Genomic DNA, 21,898 nt, shown 5'->3' on the forward strand with positions numbered 1-21,898 from the left:
GACCCTGGTGATCTAGAAAGCTGGTTGGTTATATGGCTATATGCAATTTGGAAAGCCCTTATTTAAAACCTCACTCCACCTGTGAACTCATAAGATGGGCTAGGCACCTTCACACCTGCATCAAGAAAATAACTCTAACTTAATATCCTAGTGGTTCAAGTGAGATGACAAATAATAGAGGAGAAAGAGGGCAACCTTGCCTAACCCCTCTTGAAATATTACAAGGAGCCGATAATTCTCCATTTATCCTTATTTTTGTTTAACAAGTTGGTATAAAATATCTCCACCCATTTCTGAAAATTGTAACAAAAACCATAAGTATTTACTGTCTCCCAACACCCATATTGGTATGGGAATTTGGCTTTTTTTTAATCGCTCTGTTAACCATAAGCTTTTCACTCGGTAGTCTACATTACCAGAGGATGAAGGACCCTTTTGCAATGCACTTGCCATTTATTGTTAGGTATCATAATTGACTGACTGTAGTAGGCAAGGTGAAAACTGGATAGTGTGTAATGTGCTAAAATATAAAACGCATAAGGAACGGATCAGGAAAAAAAAAACAAGCCCTAAACATGCCATAAGAAAATTAAAACAAAGTTCCTATATTAACATAGGATGGATGTAATTTATACTTTATATTAAGATTTTATTTGTACTTCTGCAACAGAGCCAGTATATCTGGGTATAGGCGCACTGGAGTATCAAGGCCCCAGATAAAATCCATATGTTGCCAGTCAGGAATATCCTTGTAGAAAACTAAGTGAGGGATTCGATGGATCAACAAATCTGTATCTGTTTTGTTTATAACAATGTCCTTCCCACCACTCCATACAGCTGTTTTCACAGTCATATCTTCTATTCTATAAAACGGTGGAGTGGTCTGTTGATAAAAAGATGGAATACTCATGAATTTTCCATACAGATTAGTGATGCACATTTTCTCATTTTTGTATAGATATTTAAAGTGGAGATCTGGCAACCTTAGAGTACTAATCTGAGTAAAAAAAATTTTTAAAATCAGTATTAATAATTTAACATTTCACAATGTAACCATCTATTAAAAGAATTAAAACATTAAGAAGCATTTCTCAAGTGAACAAAATTGGAGTATCACGTAAGTAAATCAAAAACAAAGTTTGAAGATGCACAATACTGATATTTTTTATCTTAGGTATGTATTGGGTTATCAAGAAACATATTCTGTTCCCTGATTTAACTCACATGGTCTGGAATAACAGAAGAAATGTTCTTCCCATCCTTGAATAATGTGGGGACCCATTTTGACCCCAGTTACACATGGGAAATAAGATGCAAAGCTCTTGGAGGTAGGAGCTAGTCTATATGTCTCACAGGGGCCAGCTAGTCAGGGCAGGCATATAGGCATATATTTAAGCCTTGAGCCTTCCAGCAAAGTCATTTCCCTGTTGGCAGCTGCCAGTCCACCCACCTTTCAATACAGATTTGCAGGATTAACAAGTTACAACAGGGGTTGGGGGGGTGTCCTTCTCATATTGGTAAAGACATACACCTTTTCATTCAGATTTCACAATGATGGGTTGTAAAGTGATTGGTTAGTCCAGTTGTGCATCTACAGTTGTACATATGGAACTCATGATCCTGAGTGTGTTACTTGCCAAAATAATCTTTCAAAACATTTGACAAATTCTTTTCCCATCACACACCCCTTTCCTTACCATGTTGTATATATTTGTGTTCCTAGATCCATAGTCGAAACATTTAAATTCTTTTGATCTTGCTATCTAAAAAGAGAGAAAATAATTACTTGTCAGAAATTCTTCCAACAACAAGCAGGATCAAACCAGATGGCACATAAGACACTTGTGAAGATGAAGGATCTGAGATCTCTCTATATGAAAGACTAGTGAGGATCACATTTCTGAGATCCCTCAACCATTTTGGGGAAGTACCTATGTCATTTCTTTAATATTAAGATAAAGTTCTCCAGAAACATTAGCAAGATATGCCCTGATGCCATTATAATTTCTGTCCTCCCTTTAAGTGAAAACTCCATTACAAAATAATGTCATCACAGTTATATTTCGTTAAAACATTTCTATGACACCTTTCCGCCCAAAATAAAAATCCCCAAGGTGGAATAAGGTCCCTAATATACATGTTTTAGCAATTTTGCATTTATATTTTCACTTTTTAATGTATATAAACAGGGCACTCTCAAGGGCTCACAATTCAGGACATATCATGTTACCCCTGTACCCCATACTATTTCTTCTTTTCATCTCCCTGGAAGCCCCCATAGCCTCTCCCCTTTTCCTTTTTCCTTTGTCTTTCCCTCCCATCCATTCAACAACCAATAAACTTTTATCTACACCCCCTTCCATTGTTCAGTTTTCTCTCCCCCACCCCCCAGGCAGGCTCTTGTCCACAGACCAGCATCTGAGCCTCCATGCTGGCGCTGGGGCCACTAACACTGGTGTAAGTAGCCCAGGAGCCAGTGGGGGGGGGAGGCTGAATGCCGGCGTGGCCCATTCCTGGCCTCCTAAAGGATTTTGCCCTTGAGGGTCTGGAATGCGCTGTTACTGTAAAAATATATATCCTAATATCCAACCTTTCTGCCCACAATTTAAACCCATTATTGCGAGTCCTATCCTCTGCTGCCAATAGGAACAGCTCCCTGCCCTCTTCTAAGTGACAGCCCTTCAAATACTCAAAGAGAGCAAACATGTTCCCCCTCAACCTCCTTTTCTCCAGACTAAACATTCCCAAGTCCCTCAGCCTTTCCTCGTAAGGCTTGGTCTCCAGGACCCTGATCATCCTCTTCGCTCTCCTCTGCTCCTGCTCGATTCTGTCCATATCTTTTTTGAAGTGAAGCCTCCAGAACCGCATACAATACTCAAGGTGCAGCCTGACCAATGCAGTGTGCAGTGGACCTATGACATCTTGCAATTTGGATGTTATGCCTCTGTTGATACACCCCAAAATCATATTAGCTTTTTTTGTTGCTGCATCACACTGACTGTTCATATTTAACTTACATTCCACCTGTACACTAAGTTCTTGTTCACACACACTGCTACCCAGAAGTGTATCACCCATCCAATATGCATGTTCCTCGTTTTTGTTACCCAGATGTAGAACTCGGTACTTGTCCATGTTGAATTGCATCTTGTTCACATCTGCCCACTTTTCCAGTATGTTCAGATCTTGTTGAATTCTATCTCTATTCATATGTTTGAAATTTAATTATGATAAAATGAGAATATACTTTTATGTGTTCAGAATTTGGTCCAGTAGGATATTTTGGGTGCTATCCCTTAGAATTTAATACCAATTAGATAAAGAAAATATTGCTTCCCATTGAAATCTATAGAAACCTAAACAGAGTATAACAAAGAACTCAAAAAAGGGAAAAATAATAAAGAAAACAAATTCAAGTTGTAAAGGAATAAAATTAACTGAAAATGAACTGGATTTTACACTGGAACACCAGTGTACAAATTAACATGTGATAATTTGAATTATGAGACTCTTCTGCATATTTTTACAGGTATGTGTATAACACTGGAATATCTGGAAAATAATGTTACTGATAACTGGGAATGTAGGCAATTGATATTTGAATTATCTTTCAAAGATAAAATAGGAATCTTGCGGGCATACACACAAAACTAAACATTCAGTCAGATATGGAACTCTGACCTCTACATCTTACATTGCAAAGAGAAAAAAAAAACATGTTAAACTCTACCTGTCCCCAATGAGATACTGTTTTGACAGAAGTAAAATCAGGAAATAGTCCAATATATGTATCTGCTCGACTCTGGAAAATTAATAAGAATGAAATTTTAGAACCTGATACACAGATAAAGTGATTGAATAAATAAGTACACAAACAAATCAGCAAGGGAGATCTATATCTAGGTGCACTTTTCTGTGTGCACCAATGTGGCTTCAAATTCAAATCCAGTTGTGCTACCAAATTTGTGATGCTCACCTGGCACTATAGAATTGGCTGATTACATTTTTTTCATGGTCAGAATGATAATCTTCCTTCAAAAGTAGTAGCTCTCCTTCTATTTGGTTGCATTTGAGGAAAGCTGAACTCATAGGGCTCAGCTGGAAGCCTTTTGTGCTTTACTGATGATGTTAGTAAGGACATGATGGGTGGTGAGCTCCCCCTCACTGGCAGTCTTCAAGCAACGGCTAGAGATGAACACTTGTCAGGGATGCTTTAGGATGATCCTGAGCAGGGGGTTGGAGTAGATGGCCTGTATGGCCCCTTCCAACTCTATGGTTCCATGATTCTATAAAGTCTGAATTTCAGAAGTATTATCTAATTTATTTTTATTTAGGAAAATAAATTGCTTTAACTGACCCAATTCTGAATCAAGTCAAGAGACTTCAGCTATCAGGTATCTTCTATTGTAGCTTTCATCCATGATTAATAATGAAACTACCAGCAGATAGTGAGAAAATTTTCCTAATGAATGTCTCAATTGTTGGACTAATTTTCCATCTAACAGGCCAAGCATTGATTCCAGAGAAATCAATAAAATCTGGATGTTTATGCTGGGTAAAGGAATTCTACACTGATCTTCTCCCTAAAAATGTTAAGCCCAAAAGAACATGGAGCTCCATACATTGTCCAAAAAATGGAGTGGTTGAAAAAAAGGTTTCAAGGAAGGGCAGAATAAGTATATGTAGGTAAAAAGATGGTTGCTATTTGTCCGTTATAATCTCTATAGCGGGATCTTATTTGAATCAGATCTCAGATCTTGCTATGTTAGAGTTAGTTTGTATTATGTTTTAATATTCATGTTCCTGTAACTCATATATTCTGTTTGAAGCTTTACAATAAAAATAACTTTTGTTTAAGTTCAAATAAGTTTTGTCCTGCCTATTTGCAGAGTGGTACTGCAGTCGAAGCTCTGCTCACGACCTGAGTTCGATCCCGACGGAAGTCGGTTTCAGGTAGCCGGCTCAAGGTTGACTCAGCCTTCCATCCTTCCGAGGTCGGTGAAATGAGTACCCAGCTTGCTGGGGGTAAAGGGGAGATAACTGGGGAAGGCACTGGCAAACCACCCCGCAATCAAAGTCTGCCAAGTAAACGTCAGGATGTGACGTCACCCCATGGGTCAGGAATGGCCCAGTGCTTGCACAGGGGACCTTTACCTACTTTTACCTTTAAGCTAAGTTAGATAAAATATCACTTCTTAGGAAGGGATTCATTCTAGAAGCTTATTCACTGAACTGGGTTATGGTTTAAAGCAGCAAGAATGTGTTAATACAGCATTTATTTGTTTTAGAAGACATGTAAGTATAAGTAACACCATAACTTAGTATTGTGTTTGAAGCTATAGCATGCCTAGTTCTCCAACAATGTAAGTCCTATTAAGGCAACTATTAGCTATTGTAAGACAATGAAAATCTGAACATCTATAAATATGGGAGTCTGAATTGATCTGGACCATTGTCTTCTTGATTTGTGAAATCTGTTTACTTTTGCTTAAGAAAAAATTGGACTGATGTATTCAATATATTTTAATTTTCTACCGTATGTAGAATAAATGGATGGAGGTATCATGTATTTCTAGTTATGTTTTAATACAAGATGAAATGGAAGCAAGGATTGTCTAGTAACATTTTTTTAGTTGTGTACTATCCCCAAAATTAGCCATAAATGTCACAAGGTGTGCTTCATGACAGGAGATTAATGATCTGATCTGGGAAAGGTGCTTCAGGCTCATACGTGCATTGCTATATCTGAAATCAGGCCTGACCAGTCTTCCAGAATATCTTTTTCTCCATCAGTCTGCTCGATGTTTTTGTGTTAATGACATGCCTAGAGAATTGGAAAACTAACTGCATGCAGAGGAAGAGGAAGAAGAAGAAAAAGAAGAAGAGTTGGTTTTTATATGCTGACTTTCTCTACCACTTAAGGGAGACTCAAACTGGCTTACAATCTCCTTCCCTTCCCCTCCCCACAACAGACACCCTGTGAAGTAGGTGAAGCTGAGAGAATGTGACTTGCTCAAGGTCACTGAGCTGGCTTTGTGTGTAGGAGTGGGGAAACAAATCCAGTTCTCCAGATCAGACTCCACCGCTCCAAACCACCACTCTTAACTACTACACCATGCTGGCATGTAGAATGTAGAGTACAAAGTTAAATACTGAAAATATTATATAAGGAGATATACCTGATGTCATGCACTGTTTGTAATGTGTGTGTGTGTGTGTGTCTTTTGCTGTTGTTTTGTGATTATGAGAGGGTTATTTGCAAAAAAAAATCAAAATAAAATATGGAGACCACTTACCACATTTAGATTTTCCTCATTAAATCCAAAACTGAGGAAAATGAAGAAGAGACAAAGTCTGTCTATTACTGCATGGCTGCACCCCTTGGCACTGACTGTTTTCATTGTATTACTAAGAATTGAGAACTCTTTGTTGCCCCATATAATCTGCAAAACATAAATGCACTGATCATTGTGAGTGTCTTTAAAAGCACAGTTCTTAACCAGAATGAAATGTTAAAATTCCAGCTACAGAGCTTTCTTAATTTTATTCACAAGTGTTCTATTGGTAAAACCAAGGAATTTCTCAATTCTAGTACTCTGCCATTCTGTGCATAGAAGCCTTAACTGCTGTTAACTCCCTATAGTAAACAATGTGAAGGGAGCCTGGGTGATGGGAAAGGTCTGGCCCATGTAAATAGGTTTCTAAGCCCATCTTCCTAGTCCAAGGATAGAGGATGTGTCAGCTCTTAAGATGGAAAGGGTTAATTTTTCAATATCCAGGCAGCAATTTTTTTCATGGCATTTACATTCGAGAGTGCGAAGAGATCAATACATCATGCTTTGACAACCCTACGGACACAAGTAAAAGAATGATACCAGCCAAGTAAACATAAGCGAAATACTTACTTTTCTGAAATTATCAGGCATTACAAGAAGTTCATAAATAAGCCCCTTGCTGTTCACCATTCTGTATGCTGGAGCTAAAGCAATAAAGAGCTTGACTTTTCGAGCAAGCTCTGGCATGGCTGAAAAGGCAAGAAAACCTGCAAAAAAGAAAGAATTCAAAAATGGCAGCTGTCAAATGTTTTGGAGTGAGGCTACTGTTTGGATCTCGTCTTATTTTTTCTCTTGTTTAGGTTTTTGGCCATCTCTAACAAATGTCAGTAACAATGTTATTGCCAATGCCCATTAGTCAAGTAATCTTTCCAGGTAACATTGCCTCTATGAATTCAGTTCTTGTGGGTGGAATACTAGGGTTGAAAACTTCCTGGTACTAGCTGGAGATCTTCTGCTATTACAACTGAGCTCCAGCCGACAGAGATCAGCTCACTTGGAGAAAATGGCTGCTTTGGCAATTGGACTCTATGGCATTGAAGTCCCTCCCCTCCCCAAACCCGCCCTCCTCAAGCTCCTCAAGCTCCACTCCCACTGGTGGTGAAGAGGGACCTGGCAACCCTACTGAATACCTATCTGTCTTAAGGCCAGACTACACAATATGCCCTATTTAAAAATTAAAGTGCATGGCTCCATATTAGTCTATGGAGATTCTTTGTGGGGCTCTGGGAGGGGCTTTTTTTTTTTTTTTACTTAGAGGTGCCAAATTTTTAGTGTAGCTGCTGGAGACTCTCCTTACAAGAACCCCCAAGTTTGGTGAAGATTGGATCAGGGGATCCAATTTTATTGGGCCCCATTTTCCCCTCCATTTGGGGGCCCATAAAATTGGACTCCCTGACCCAATCTTCACCAAACTTGGGGGTAGTTGTAAGAACAGTCACCAGCAATGATGCTGCAAATTTTGTGTCTCTTCCTCAAAAAACCTCCCCCCGCCAGAGCTCCGCAAAGACTCTCCATAGACTAATATGGAGCCATGCACTTTAATTTTTAAATAGCTCATCTCCATTATACCATATGAGGAGTCTTTGCAAAGCTCTAGGTGGGGGGCTATTTTTTTGAGGTAGAGGCAACATATATTCAGCATAGCTGCTGGTGACTCTCTTTACAAGAACTCCCAAGGTCCAGTTTTATGGGTCTCTGCATGCTCTCTGGGGGGTCATAAAATTGGACGCCCTGTCACAATCTTTGCCAAGCTCAGGAGTTCTTCTAAGGAGAGTCACCTGCAACTACCCAGGAAATTTGGTGGCTCTACCTTTAAACCCCCCCCCCGAGCCCTGCAAAGTTTTCCCAAAGGGTTTAATAATCCCAAAAATCTTCAGATATGTGGGAAAAGCTGGGAAAAGCCCATATCAATATGAGGATTTCGCTTTTTTCAGATTTACCAAAAAAAATTGGGTCTCTTAAACCTGAAACCAAAAAATACCCCCCAAAAATTATGGTGCACACTCCTATTCATGACTTTACTGCGTACATTTGAACCGTCGCTGTTAGAAACTGAATGCTAGACTAGATGGACCATGGTCTGAGCCAATAAAGGAATTTTAATGGTATCATTAATGGTATGAAGACTCTATCTATTAAAAGGTGATAACCCAATTCCAATCTCTGAGTCTGGTTATATTACAAGGTTCTAATCTTGAGTTTAAACTATGTTTCTGTGGTCTGGCCCACCCGATAGTTCTACAATGAGACCCTCTTCACTAGTCCCTTTGTATAAAGCAGGACAGAAGAATTAAATTGGTTTCATTATATTCCTCTTAACATACCTAATGAGCTACCCTGGGAATGGCCAATATAATTTAATCCTTCTTGATCAGTTTCCTGCAGGATGAAGTTTATTGCTGCTGGAACATCATACATCCCCATTTCATGAAAACTAAAATACAAAGACACACAAGACATAGCTAAAATTATTCCTATTTACACAAAGTGCGCCATACTTCCTCTGCCATGAAAAACCTGGCATTTGAAGAGTACCTTGATCTAAGAAAACAGTTGAAAATGAAGTGTAATGCTATTTTCATTTTTTAATGTTAATATCAATATTATAATGAAATATTAAAAGTAATTCCATTAGGTTACTCACTTAAGATATGCCTAATGGGTTGTCAGTAACCTATTGCCTTATATGTCTAAGGGCCCATTCTTGAAAATTGGACCCAAAGCCCTTAGGAGGCCGACTGCAGCCTCCACTGGTCCGGAAGGCGCACGCCGGCATTAGTGGCCCCAGCGCCGACATGCAGGGCCGGGTGCTGCTTCCCGACTGCCGCCGCTGACTGCCAGCCTCTGGCTGCCGGCACAGGCTGCGGCGGTGAGCCGGGAGGCATTTTGGTGCCCAGGGAGGTGTTCCCGAGGCTTAACGGTGCCAGCCGTGGGGCAGGGCCGACATTAGTCGGCCTCCCAACCACTTTCGGCTCTGGAACACCCCTTTTTATTTTTGCAGTTAAAAGCTAGCGTATCTCCCGTGCAACCCTCATAGGGTTGCATGGGTTTTTGGCACCGGGCAGAGGTTTCGGCTGTGCCAAAACCTCTTTAGGAGGCAACGCCACCAATTTGCCTCATAAGCTCGGAGCGGGCATTCCATTCAGGAATGCGCTTTAAAGGCCAGTATTGTAAAATTGTTATCATCAAATATATATATTTTGCTTACATTTTAATTTCACCAAGAAGATATCAAATGCCAAAATGGCTTTAGAAAAACCTTCATACGATACTTGCATGAAGTAAAAACTTGCAAACAGAATTCATGTTCTATAAAGGGAAAGAGGCACTGAAGAAGGTTTGCATCCCTTTGGGCAAAGAAGTTAAGGGGGGTGGAGGTCCAGCTTTCTTTTTAACAACTGAACTACTGGAGCAGTTACCTTCCATCACCCATCAAAGAGCATAACTACATGATATGAGTAACTGGACTTACAGGCAGTAAGACTTACTTACTTATTGGGGAAACTCACATTAAAAAGTGCTTGTTCACTTGGTGCTGCAAGGGAGCGCTGCAAGGCGAGAGAAGGAAATTCTGATTTTTCTCCCATCCCATTTTCACTAGCAGAAATGGTGCCCGGTGGGGGGGGAGTCTCCTTTTTTTCTCTGGCTCCATGTGTCTTTCCTAGGGGAAGTGGAGCCAGAGAAAGGGGCAAAGGTTCCCCTGCCACCCTTTCTGTTGAAAAAAAAATGGGCTGGGAAAAAAGACAGGAACTCCTTTTCGTTCCTCAGTGCTGAGCAAATGAGTGCTTTTTAAAGGTGTTTTCCCAGTGTATGCCTGGTTGTATGTCCAGTTCATATGTGTACCTGTGACCTGACACATGTCAGGCATATCGTGTAGTTTGGCCCTCAAAGTCAGGAAAAATGTTGAAATGCAATATTTCTCCTCTCATAATAAGAGAGAAGTTGCAGCACCAACAATTTTTTCATTTGGTGACATATATCTTTGAATCCTTTCCATGCTTTACCCTTATACTGACAGAAAATGGATTATTCTTCTTGTTCAACCTGAAAGGGCAGGGCTAAATATACTAAGTGGAAAAAAATTAGGCATGTGTAACAAAAATAAATCCCAGATTCATTCTATTGTATAAACCTGATTCTGTATAGAAGAAAAAATGGAGAACTTAAAGATCACTGGAACTTTGGTGCCATAACATTTCTCCAAGAAAGATTTCCTGATTAGTCATTTTTTCCCTTCCCCTCTCTCTTTCTTGAGAAAGAAAGATTGACAGGCCTGGCCAATGGATTCCTATGGATCCATTGAACAATCAGGGACTAAGACGATCACATAAGGTTGGCGGTCTACACAATGAACAACTGTACTGGTGAGAATAGGCCTGGTTTGAAGGGGTAAGAAAAGCATCTATAGTGAACAACTTGCTTGCTTGAAGTGATGATTCAAAGAAAGTCAAGAAAGCAATGAGTTTAGCTGGCAGCCCATAACCCCCTGAACTGTGTGGTAAAGGAGGTATGCAGAGGGGGGCTGGAGGCAACTTGAATACCTGGGACACTGCCCCATTGCCTTAATAGTCGAGCCTCAAATTAGCATTTCATATTGTTGCTGTCATCCTTGTTTTACAATTAGCAACTCACATCCACTATGGCAAACAGCAAAATACAAACAAAATTATGTCTCAGTATTGTTTTCTTTGGGAATATTTATGTCACTATTTGGGTGTAAGAATAAAAAAAGGGGAAATAACAGTTGAGTAGGAGGGTTGACTAGGAACAGTCACAGAGCCATGCAGTCACAGGACCCTAAGGCAAACTTATCACCACATTCTGGAATGAGGGTCAAGGGGGGTGATCAGGAAAGGATATGAATCTAAAGAAAGGAACCACACTAGACTTCCTCTCCAGGACTGAAGTACCTCTGAATCATCGAGTCGCTCATTGTGGCATCCCGGGCGGCTCTGGGGGGGAAGTGGGGTCTTGCAGGAGGGGCAAGGTCTTGGCCTCGCCCTTCCTCGCGAGCCCCACCGAGCTCATGTGGCCTCCAAACTACAGGAGGCGACGCGGGAGAGGGACATCGGGAGACTGCTGGTGTCCTGTGCTCCTCCTCGAGCCTATGTACAATCACTATCAATGCACATTTCAAGGAGAGAATGCAGAACCAACTTCTCATCTGGCAATCCGTCCAAGTTACAAATCTCTGTCTAAAATTACCTGAAATCCCAAAATTCTTTCTGGTAAGTTGAAAAGTTCTGGTGTCTCCTAGACCAAGTAGTTCCCCTGCTATTTAATATCCAGACATCATAGCCAGCATCTGCAAGAACAAATCCCAGGCTATTGCTGGGAAGATTTGCAATCCAGGATCTACCTTCAAGCGAGAGCCCATGTTGCAGTAGCACAGCTGGCTTAGACCCTGGAAGGGAACAAAGAAAGGAAAGAAAGAGGACATTCGATAATGGGAGAAAATACACTCTTCATAGTTCTTTTCTGTCACGTACAACATCAAATTGCATACTGTGATGCTTCTGATTCAGTTGTCACCTGCCTAAGAAATATCAGGATATTCTATGGGAACACATATTATAGTGTTGTGGAATCTGAGGCACAAATTGCACATGAACACACGAAGCTGCCTTATACTGAATCAGACCCTTGTCCAGCAAAGTCAGTATTGTCTACTCAGAGCGGCAGCAGCTCTCCAGGGTCTTAGGCAGAGGTCTTTCACATCACCTACTTGCCTGATCCCTTTAACTGGAGATGTCAGGGACTGAACGGAACCTTCTGCATGCCAAGCAGATGCTCTACCACTGAGTCACAGCCCCTCCTTTCAAACTAGGTGACTACCATACTGTCAGGAGAAGCTATAAATGAGCAGAAGAAAGGAGAGCATGGGAAAATGAACTTGTTGGGCAGATGAGTATACACTTTCCCACAATTTCTTCATGCCTTCGATATAAAGCAGCTTCTCCCAGTCCATTCTTGCCTTCTCCAAGTAACTGATATTGAACCAGACATACACATTCTCAGTTTCCAACTCTTATTTGGAGGGCAAGTTCAAATCATAGTTTCACACTTTATTCGTAATGGCAAACTGTGCTTTGTCCAACTACTGGGAGGAAATCAGGGCATTTGAGGGGAAGAGAAGGGGGAAGGAAAGAAAGAGAAAAACAGTGTTGCTCTTACCTGTAACTGTTGTTCGTTGAATGGCCTTCTGTGCAGGCACACATGGGACTGTGCTTGCGCAGGCCAGCCACGGAGAAGATTTCAAAGCTTCCAGAAGAGTCAGCTCCCTAGGAGCGCTCCCCTCCCCCCGTCCGCGACCAAGCCTTAACGGCTTTTCCCGCCCAGAGGTCATGTGACGGGGGTGGGGAGCACTCTTCCCTCAGTTCTCCGTTCGCCGCCGTGGGGAATGTACAATCTTTTACAGTGACAGCCCACAGCGGGGAAGGAGGGAGGGATGTGTGCCTGCACAGAAGACCATTCAACGAACAACAGTTACAGGTAAGAGCAACACTGTTTTTCGTTTTCATGGCTTCTGTGCAGTCCCACATGGGAGAATAGCAAGCTTACCAATAAAGGAGGCGGGAGTGAGCTGTTCAACGAAATAATTTATTCAACACTGCTCTTCCCACAGCTGCCTCGGCCCTCAAGTCAACATCTGCAGCGTAGTGTGGGATGAAGGTGACCAGTGTAGACCATGTCGCTGCTCTGCAGATCTCCTGAATACTAAGGATGGAGGAGAACGCTGCAGAAGCAGCCATTGCTGTAGAGGAGTGAGCGTGGACCTGAAGGGGACACTCCACACCAGCAGAAGCATAGGCTAGTTTGATGGCCGACACTACCCAACAGGACAATGATTGCGTGGAAACAACTTTACCCTTTTTGGGGCCTTGGAAACAAATAAAAAGGTTATTGTCAATTCTGAATGGCCTAGTCCTTCTCAAATAAAAAAGGAGAGCTCTCCTGACATCTAATGTGTGAAACAGTTTATCAGCAGGAGAATCCAGATTAGGGAAAAAGGTTGGTAGGACTATATCTTGCGATAAATGGAATTTAGAAACCACCTTGGGCAAATAAGCCAGGCTAGGGTGTAGCACAATCCTGTTTGGGGAAAAACTGGTGAAGGGGGGATCACAACGTAGAGCCCTAAGGTCACTCACCCTTCTTGCCGAAGTAACGGCCACTAGAAAGTCTGTCTTGTAAGACAAGGAAGCCAGATCACAGGTAGCCATAGGCTCAAAAGGGATATCAAATGAGCCAACACCAACGAAAGACTCCACTGGTGCATGGGAGCTCGTACAGGTGGGTACATATTGGCCAGTCCTTTTAGGAATTTTTTGCACAACCTATTAGAAAAAAAGAAAGTTGAATTGATGCCATCGTGAAAAGCCGATATGGCAGCTAGGTGTACTTTGATAGAGGAGTTCGAAAGGCAGTTATCTTTCAAAACCAGCAGATATTCAAAAATTCTAGGCAAGGGACATTGTTGTGGAACCAACCGTTGGGACACCGCCCACCTAACGAACCTATCCCATTTAAGGCTGTATGCCCTTCTGGTAGACGGCTTTCGTGACTCCAGCAAACCTTGTGCCACTCCATCAGGCCACTGAGTCACCATCTGATCCTCCAAACCGTCAGATGGAGTGCCTGAGGGTTGTGATGGAGGATGGGTCCCCTGTGGAGGAGGGACTGCAACTCTGGGAGGTTGATGTGAAATCCCCGGGACAATCTCCAAAGGACGCGAACCACAGTCTCTTTGGCCAAAAAGGCGCCACTAAGATGACGTTTGCCCTGTCTAGCAGCACCTTCCCCAACACCCTGGTGAGTAGGGGAATGGGAGGGAAGGCATACAGCAGTGACCCCGACCATGTAAATTGGAAGGCGTCTCCTAGAGACGTTGTGCCAACCCCCACCCTGGAGCAAAACAGGGCACACTTTGCTTTGTGAGCCGAGGCGAACAGATCCACACTCGGCCATCCCCAAAGGTCGAAAATAGTGTGGAGGAAAGGATTGTGAAGGGACCATTCATGGTCCGTAGAGGTGTCCCTGCTGAGGGCATCTGCTGCGCAGTTTGACAGGCCCACCACATGGATAGCCTAAGGGAGACCTTGTGTTCGATAGCCCAGTTCCAGATGCGAGCAGCCTCATCACATAGAGCAAAGGAGTTGGTGTCTCCTTGCTTGTTGATGTAATATTTCGCTGCCATATTGTCCATCGCAATCAGGAACGACTTGCCCATGAGGGTATCTGCAAATGAAACAAGCGCGTGTCTAATTGTCTTCATCTCAAGGACATTGATATGTAGGGCCGATTGAGTCTGAGACCACCTACCCTTCACCTGTAATGGCCTACAGGGCACTCCCCAACCCCCCAGGGAGGCATCAGTGAAGATCTGGAGGTCCTGAGACCGAACCCCAAAGGGGACTCCTGCGAGGAGATTGGGTTCCTGGGCCCACCACGCTAGGGACTTAATAACTGTCCTGGGAATAGAGAGCCTTTTCCATTGGGGATCTATATTCAAGCAGAAGGTTCTAAGAAACCAGTTTTGTAATGGTCTCATATGAAGCCTGGCGTAAAGGACCACTGCCGTGGTAGAAGAATTGAGACCTAGCAGCTTTTGTATAGTGACTATCCTCTGAAAACGCTGTGCTGTAAACATTTTAACGAACTTCTGAATGGACCGAACTCTGGTAATTGGCAAGAAGGCAGCACCTCTATCAGCATCCAACACTGCATCAATGAAGACCACCGACCTTGCCGGGGTCAGCTTGGACTTTTCGTAGTTCACTACAAGACCCAATTCTTCCAGGGTACAGGTTACCAAATCTATGGTGTGAGCGAGATCTTGGTGAGATAGGCCGACTATCAGCCAGTCATCTAAGTAGGGGAAAAGTCTACAACCTTGTAATGCCAAGAACCCTACCACCTCAGCGATCACTTTGGTGAAGACTCGAGGGGCTGTAGACAACCCAAAGGGTAAAACATTAAACTCATACACAGTGTCATGACATTTGAAACGTAAAAATTTTCTTCAGTCCTTGTGGATCGCCACATGAAAGTAAGCGTCCTTCAGGTCCAGGACCGAGAACCACATTTGTTGTGTCAAGAGTGGTAGAAGGTCCTGCAGAGATGACATTCTAAATTTTCTCACGTGGACAAATTTGTTTAGGTCACAAAGGTCTAGGATGGGTCGTACTCCGCCACCTTTCTTGTCTACCAGGAAGTACCTGGAATAAAAACCTAATTGTGAGTTGCTGGGTGGAACAACAGAAATGGCACCCTTTTGTAGTAGGTTCTGAATTTCTGAGACAAGCTCAGCTGGGCCAGGTGTCATGTGCAAGGGGGGGAGAAAGCAATCAGGAATAGAGAGGAATTCAATATAATAGCCCTCACGAACTATATTCAAGACCCATGAGTCAGAAGAAATAGAAAGCCATTTACTGAAAAAACCACAAAGTCTATTCAGAAACATGTGTACATTAACGACAGAACTTAGTCATGAGGAACCCTTCTTGGGTCCCTGTTCATTAGGGGAATAACCTCCCTTTTTCCCCTTTCCCCGAGGGGTAAAACGTTTCCCTTGGTTGGGGTAAACATATGGGTGAGACTGTTGCTGTTGATAGCCCCAAGAGTTCCCCCTGTAAGGCCTGTATTGTTGGTACCCTTGTCTCTGATAGGGTCTAGGCTTAAAGGAGGGGGTAGACTGCTGTATTACGCCTAAGGACTTGGCCGTAGCCTTCTGCTTCCTAAGATTGTGCAGCGTCTCATCCATCAGCTCAAAGAACAGGGCTTTGGTGTTGAACGGGAGATCCTCTACCTGTGCTTTCACATCAGCAGGGAGTGAGGAGGAGCGAAGCCATGAATGCCTTCTCAAGGCAATGCTAGTAGTGACTGCCTGCCCAGAGCAGTCTGCCATATGGCGAGATGCCGCCAGCTGGTGCTTTCCTAATCTATGGCCTTCCAGCTGCAGGACCTTAAGAAGAGCCTTCTGTTCTTCTGGAAGGAACTCTAAAAGTTTGACAGTTCTGTCCCAAAGGGCCATCTGGCAGCAAAGTTAGAGATTCGTACCCCTAGGGCAGCGGAGGAATACACCTTCTGTCCCATCCCATCTAGCTTCCTTCCCTCCTTATCCAAGGGGGAGGAGTGGACCCCAGATTTATACTTGGCAGACATCACCTCCGTGATGATAGAGTTGGCTTGTGGATGCTCAAATAAAAAATCACATCCCTCCTCCACCACCTTATATAAATTTTCAATTTTCTTAATGGAGGCGACTACTGACGCTGGCTTCTGCCACCCCACTTTATGACCTCCCTGATACCCTGTAACAGGGGGAGTTTAGGGGGACCAGCATCCGGGCTGTATAACACCCCCATAATAGGGTCAGAAGGCCTCAGGTCCAACTGGACCACCTCGATACTGAGAGCTTTAGCCATTCTCATGAGCTGTTCAGAGAACAGTTTCAAGTTCTTTGTAGGCGAGACGGGTGTGGGATCCCCCATGACGTCATCAGGCAAAGGAAGGGACGTGTCCTCCGACCCCAGCTCTGAAGCCAACTCGCCCTCCTCTTCGGTCTCTGGTGCGACTTGCCTGGAAAAGGGCGTTGACACCAAAGCCGCCATCGAAGGTAGAGGTCGTGTCTGACTAGGTTGTGTCATATCAGTCTCTTGGCGTCCAGAACCTGACTTAGCCGGAGCTGCGGGTTCCACATGTCACCAACGACACTCGACATATAATTGCTTGGAAGGGGCCTTCGGCACCACGCACGGCGTCAGTTGAAATGGCCAACCTTGATAGCGAGGATCGGCGTTGAAGGGGCCATGATTGCTAAAGGCAAACCCCGCGTAGTACGGTTGAGGGTAGTAGCCATAAGGCATCCAGGGCTGCTGGAAGTGCTGATGCCCATAAGGCAGCACCGGTCCCGCCGAGGTCCCCTCATCTCCCGACGAAATGATCTCGGGGATATCGACGTCATCCTTATCCAAGGATGAAAATTCCACCATGACCCCGATGGGAGAAGGGGTTTGTGGGCGCCCCAAGGCAGATACAGCCATACTCTGTGGGCAAGTGGGTGATCGGCCCCTGATCGGCTCCGTCGACGCCAAAGCAACCATCAGCTTGGTCGGTGACGGAGACTGCCGTCTAGGGGAGCCAGTCCCGGATCTAGACGGGGCACGGTGCCGAGGTGAAGGGACCTTCCTCGACACCAAGGATGGGTCCGGAGGCAACTGAGACGGGGAACGACATCGAAGCGGGGTCGGCACCAACTGCGTAGACCGCTCCTCAGCTCGCCCAGTCGAAGACTCCCCAAGAGCCCTCGGGGAGGAGGATGACCGTCTGGACTTTTTCTTGTGCTTTTTGGAGGGGGGGGTTCAGAAGCAGCCTGTCTTTAAGGGGTCCTGTAACCCCCTCTTGGTGTTGGAGGAGAGAGAAGGTTGGGCGTCGTCAGGGGTCGCGCCATTTCCCGCCTTCACTGGATGGAGAGAGACCTTGTACAGTGCTGCCTTGAGTTTTTTTGCTCTGTCCTTAAGGCATTTGCGGGTGAAACGGGTGCAGGCCCTGCATGAGGCAACGATATGCCCCTCACCTAAACAGATAAGGCAATCCGCGTGCTCGTCCGTCGTGGCCATTTTTGTGCCACAGCTTTTACACTTTTTAAAAAGGGCCATAATTCTCTCTCGAGCCCCTTTAGATACGAATTGAGAAAAGTACCGACCGTGAAAAGGATCCTCGCCGACCAAGAGATCGAAGAAGAAAAAATCACAGTAAGTCTGGAAAGTGTGTGTTCTCTCCGCGGCGGCAGAATGAGAACTGAGGGAAGAGTGCTCCCCACCCCCCGTCACGTGACCTCTGGGCGGGAAAAGCCATTAAGACTTGGTCACGGATGGGGGGAGGATAGCGCTCCTAGGGAGCTGACTCTTCTAGAAGCTTTGAAATCTTTTCCGTGGCTGGCCTGCGCAAGCGCAGTCCCATGTGTGCCTGCACAGAAGCCATGAAAACGAACATAAGACCAGCACATAAGACTTGATGGTAAAACTATGGTTTGGTTCTCACATCTGAACCACCTCACAGTCAATATATTTGGGATCAGGAGGAATATTGAACAGAGGCATTTTTCCCTGACAGCACCCTGAATCAATTATACAAAACTCTAGCATTGTTTTTTTAAAATACCTTTCTTTCCAGGACCATGTATTCCATAAGGAATTCTGTTTATCTGCAAGTAATAACCATCATCTGTCAAGATTTCATATTCTTCACTTGGGTATCCCCAATATTGGATGATTTCATCCTGTAAATTAAAAAAAAAAAACACCTCAGCAAAAATCAGATCTAGGCAATATTCGACAGAAGAGAACTCTTTAAAATTTCTAATGCATTTGTCATAACAAAGAAGTTGGAACTTCTTCAAAGTATCCTGGGACAAGAATAGTGTAAGATTGCAAGCCATTTTAATGGAATGGCTTGCAATCTTACACTATTGTGTGAATTTCCTGCATTGTGCAGGGGGTTGGACTAGATGGCCCTGGCCGTCCCGTCCAATTCTATGATTCTATGAATATGTTAAACATTAAAAAAAAAGACATTGGTTACAAATCCGTCCATTTTGATTCACATTTCAAAAGTTTGTTTTGGTGGCTAGTATAGAGGAATGCCTAAAATGTGACCCCGGAAGCTTCCAGCTCAAATCTCACCTCAGCCATATTTCACAAGTAGCTTTAGACAGCTTTTAGTATCCACCTTTTATCTGCTGGATGAGTGTAACAGTGAGGCAGGCTGAAAACTTCAGCATAAAAATGATCACCTGGAGAAATTACCTTGTTCAAACTCTCTCTTTTACATGAGAGGTGAATACCTAACCTGAATTTTTCAATATTCCCTGGTGAAGTCTTGAAAATATCACCATGCCAAAAAGCTTTGCTCATGTGCAGTGGCCACGTGTGCTTTTTTTGCCATCAAGTCACAGCTGACCTATGGTGACCCCGTAGGGTTTTCAAGGCAAGAGATATTTGGAGGTGGTTTGCCATTGGTTGCCTCCACATCATGATGCCGGTATTCCTTGGAGGTCTCCCTTCCAAATGCTAGCCAGGAACAGAACATGTACCATAGGGTGGATCATTAAAGCTTGTGCATACTTTTGCCCAGCAGAAACCTCCCTTTAGTAATGAATAAGACACTCATGGACTTAGAACGAAGGGACCATCTTGAACTATGTGGTGATCCCAGAAGGAAATGTGCACTCTCCTTCTGGGGCAGAGCACCCCATCTTTTCCAGTGCTCCCAGATTATCTTGAATTCTTAACCATTCCAATTTTCCAAAGACTTTTCTTCTTGGCCACACATAATGTCTTACACCTCAATGAATGAACTAGCAGATTTTTAAAAACCCCAGTCGAACAGAGAGTCTGCCTGTGTGGAAAGGCAAAGACAGAAACACTTATTTATTTTTATTCAGTTGTGATTTATATTCTTCTGTAAGATCTTCTTTGATTACTCCATTGATTTAACACTTCCCTGTATGTTCTCATGACCACCTCTTAATCTATCTGCTGTCTTGTAATGATAAGGCTGTTACTCTATCTGTAGTTTACTACTTAACAGCTGCTTTGAAGATCATGCCAAAAGTTGTAATAAAGTTACACCTAAATGCTTATTTGCATACAGGCACTCTTTTTGCACTGGACTGGATTGGATTGCCCAGCACAATAATTAAATAACAGGAATTATGGGAGACATATCCTCTGAGGTCATGGTTGAATCATTATATTTTCTGACTTTGCGTAAAGCACAGAATTACTTGCTTTTGTCTGTACAGTCAGACTCATCCTTTAAATAAGTCACCAACTAGATACTAGCAGACTGTAATCAAAGCTTAAACAAGGGAACACTAAAAGATTGGAAGCACCTAAGCATCCAGAAACTGAACATAAAACTTGTCCCTAGATAATATTTTTCTTTATGGCAATGCTGGCATTGGAGCTATTTCCTTTGACAAATACCTGCAAAGTCATTACATTGAGCATGAATTTTCATGTGACTCTTTCAAGTGAAAGATCCATATGAATGTTCAGTAGCAATCAAAGACACGGGGTGGAAGAACACTGTATCAGAATATATTAATAAAATTCAGTTCATATGATCAAAGACAGCAAGAACTGCAAAGTCAGATGGGGACGAGCTATTGTGGCATTTCTGTAGGTGATTTTCACCTACGGAGTGTGACTTTCTTGGCTTCCTCTTCCACAGAAATGCAAAGTGTCTCCTGAAATGCTGTTCCTGTGGGTCCCCCAAGGCAAAATGAACTAGTATTTTTCCCCTGGCAAAGTGATATCAGATTGTAACAACTGATTTTCTTCTTGTACTGCTTGTATGTAAATTTTCGATGTGATCAAAAGCGATACAAAACCCCCTGTATTTCACACATCATAAATGAGAATGTTCACAGCAGTTTTTGTGAACTTCTCAGCATTCCTAATCAATACAATCCAATCTGTTTGCCAAGACATTAAAATAAGCAACTTACAATGGACATGAATTCTTGAGGATTCAGATGTCTCTTGGTTATGAATTCGTCTGAATGTGTAGCCTTTAAGATCAGGCATGTCTCTATCAGAAACAGCAACATCTTTGACCTGTATCAATCAATATCAGTGCTATCAAAAAATGTAGTACTTGCTATCTGAAAATATCAGTCGTTATGGTAGAAATATTGAGAACAATAGAGGAAGAGTGACAGTATAAAGAAGAAAAATGGCATAAGCAGATGCAGCAGATTAGCATTAGGGACACATACCCCAACGTTAACCAAACTACCGTAGCTTGGAAGTTCTGTTTCCTTCAGTTGTATCAACATCAGTTCCGCTATACATAAGGTCACAGAGCTACATGACTGTTTCAATATAAAATCAATTGGATCTGCTTTCAGGTGAATTTTTCCAGTTCAGGAATACTAAAAATGCGGGTTCCAGAGATGCATAATACAGATTAGGAAAGAACTACACTGAATCAATAATTAGCCAACACCAGTAATACTGTTTATGCCATTACTAGTCTTATACTACAAGTAGTCTTTAGCCTGCCAGGACCAAACCTAACAAAGTTCTTCCACCTCTAATAGCCTAGCAGGAAGAATTTCTGTCAGCGTGAATGTGCTGGGGATGTGGTGAAGACAGAAGAACCATTTTGTTCTTTGCTACATCATTATTCTCCATGTTGTGTGTCTCAGTAACTTTCCACAGACCGACCTCATTCTGTTCTTACAAATAACACCTGTAGCTTGTTATGATAAAGGACAGATAGCGCATACCATCTTAATTAGTTGAACCAGCACATCTGTGGGAAGATGGGGGGGTGAGATCACTCTGTTCTCCTCTGAGAACATTATTCCATCTTGTGTGTGTGTGTGTGTTAAGTGCCGTCAAGTCGCTTCCGACTCATGGCGACCCTATGAATGAAAGTCCTCCAAAATGTCCTATGTTTGACACCCTTGCTCAGATCTTGCAAATTGAAGGCTGTGGCTTCCTTTATTGAGTCCATCCATCTTAGACCTGTTTAAACCTTCTAGAGGCTTC

At 43.1% G+C, this 21,898-nt stretch overlaps 1 protein-coding gene across 1 annotated transcript; it reads right to left on the bottom strand.

Annotated features, from left to right (window-relative positions):
* Positions 1–649: 649 nt before the first annotated feature.
* Positions 650–20,952, bottom strand: LOC130477342 (putative lysosomal acid lipase/cholesteryl ester hydrolase). The gene is made up of 9 exons (XM_056849267.1): positions 20,851–20,952; positions 18,501–18,618; positions 11,541–11,739; positions 8,660–8,769; positions 6,906–7,042; positions 6,297–6,443; positions 3,731–3,802; positions 1,698–1,763; positions 650–883 (listed from the first exon to the last, which is right to left on the bottom strand). Exons 1-9 carry the CDS (start codon positions 20,950–20,952, stop codon positions 650–652), a joined length of 1,185 nt encoding a protein of 394 aa, XP_056705245.1.
* Between the last annotated feature and the right edge of the window lie 946 nt (positions 20,953–21,898).

This window comes from Euleptes europaea, chromosome 5 (assembly GCF_029931775.1).
Source record: "Euleptes europaea isolate rEulEur1 chromosome 5, rEulEur1.hap1, whole genome shotgun sequence".
Lineage (NCBI taxonomy): Eukaryota > Metazoa > Chordata > Lepidosauria > Squamata > Sphaerodactylidae > Euleptes > Euleptes europaea.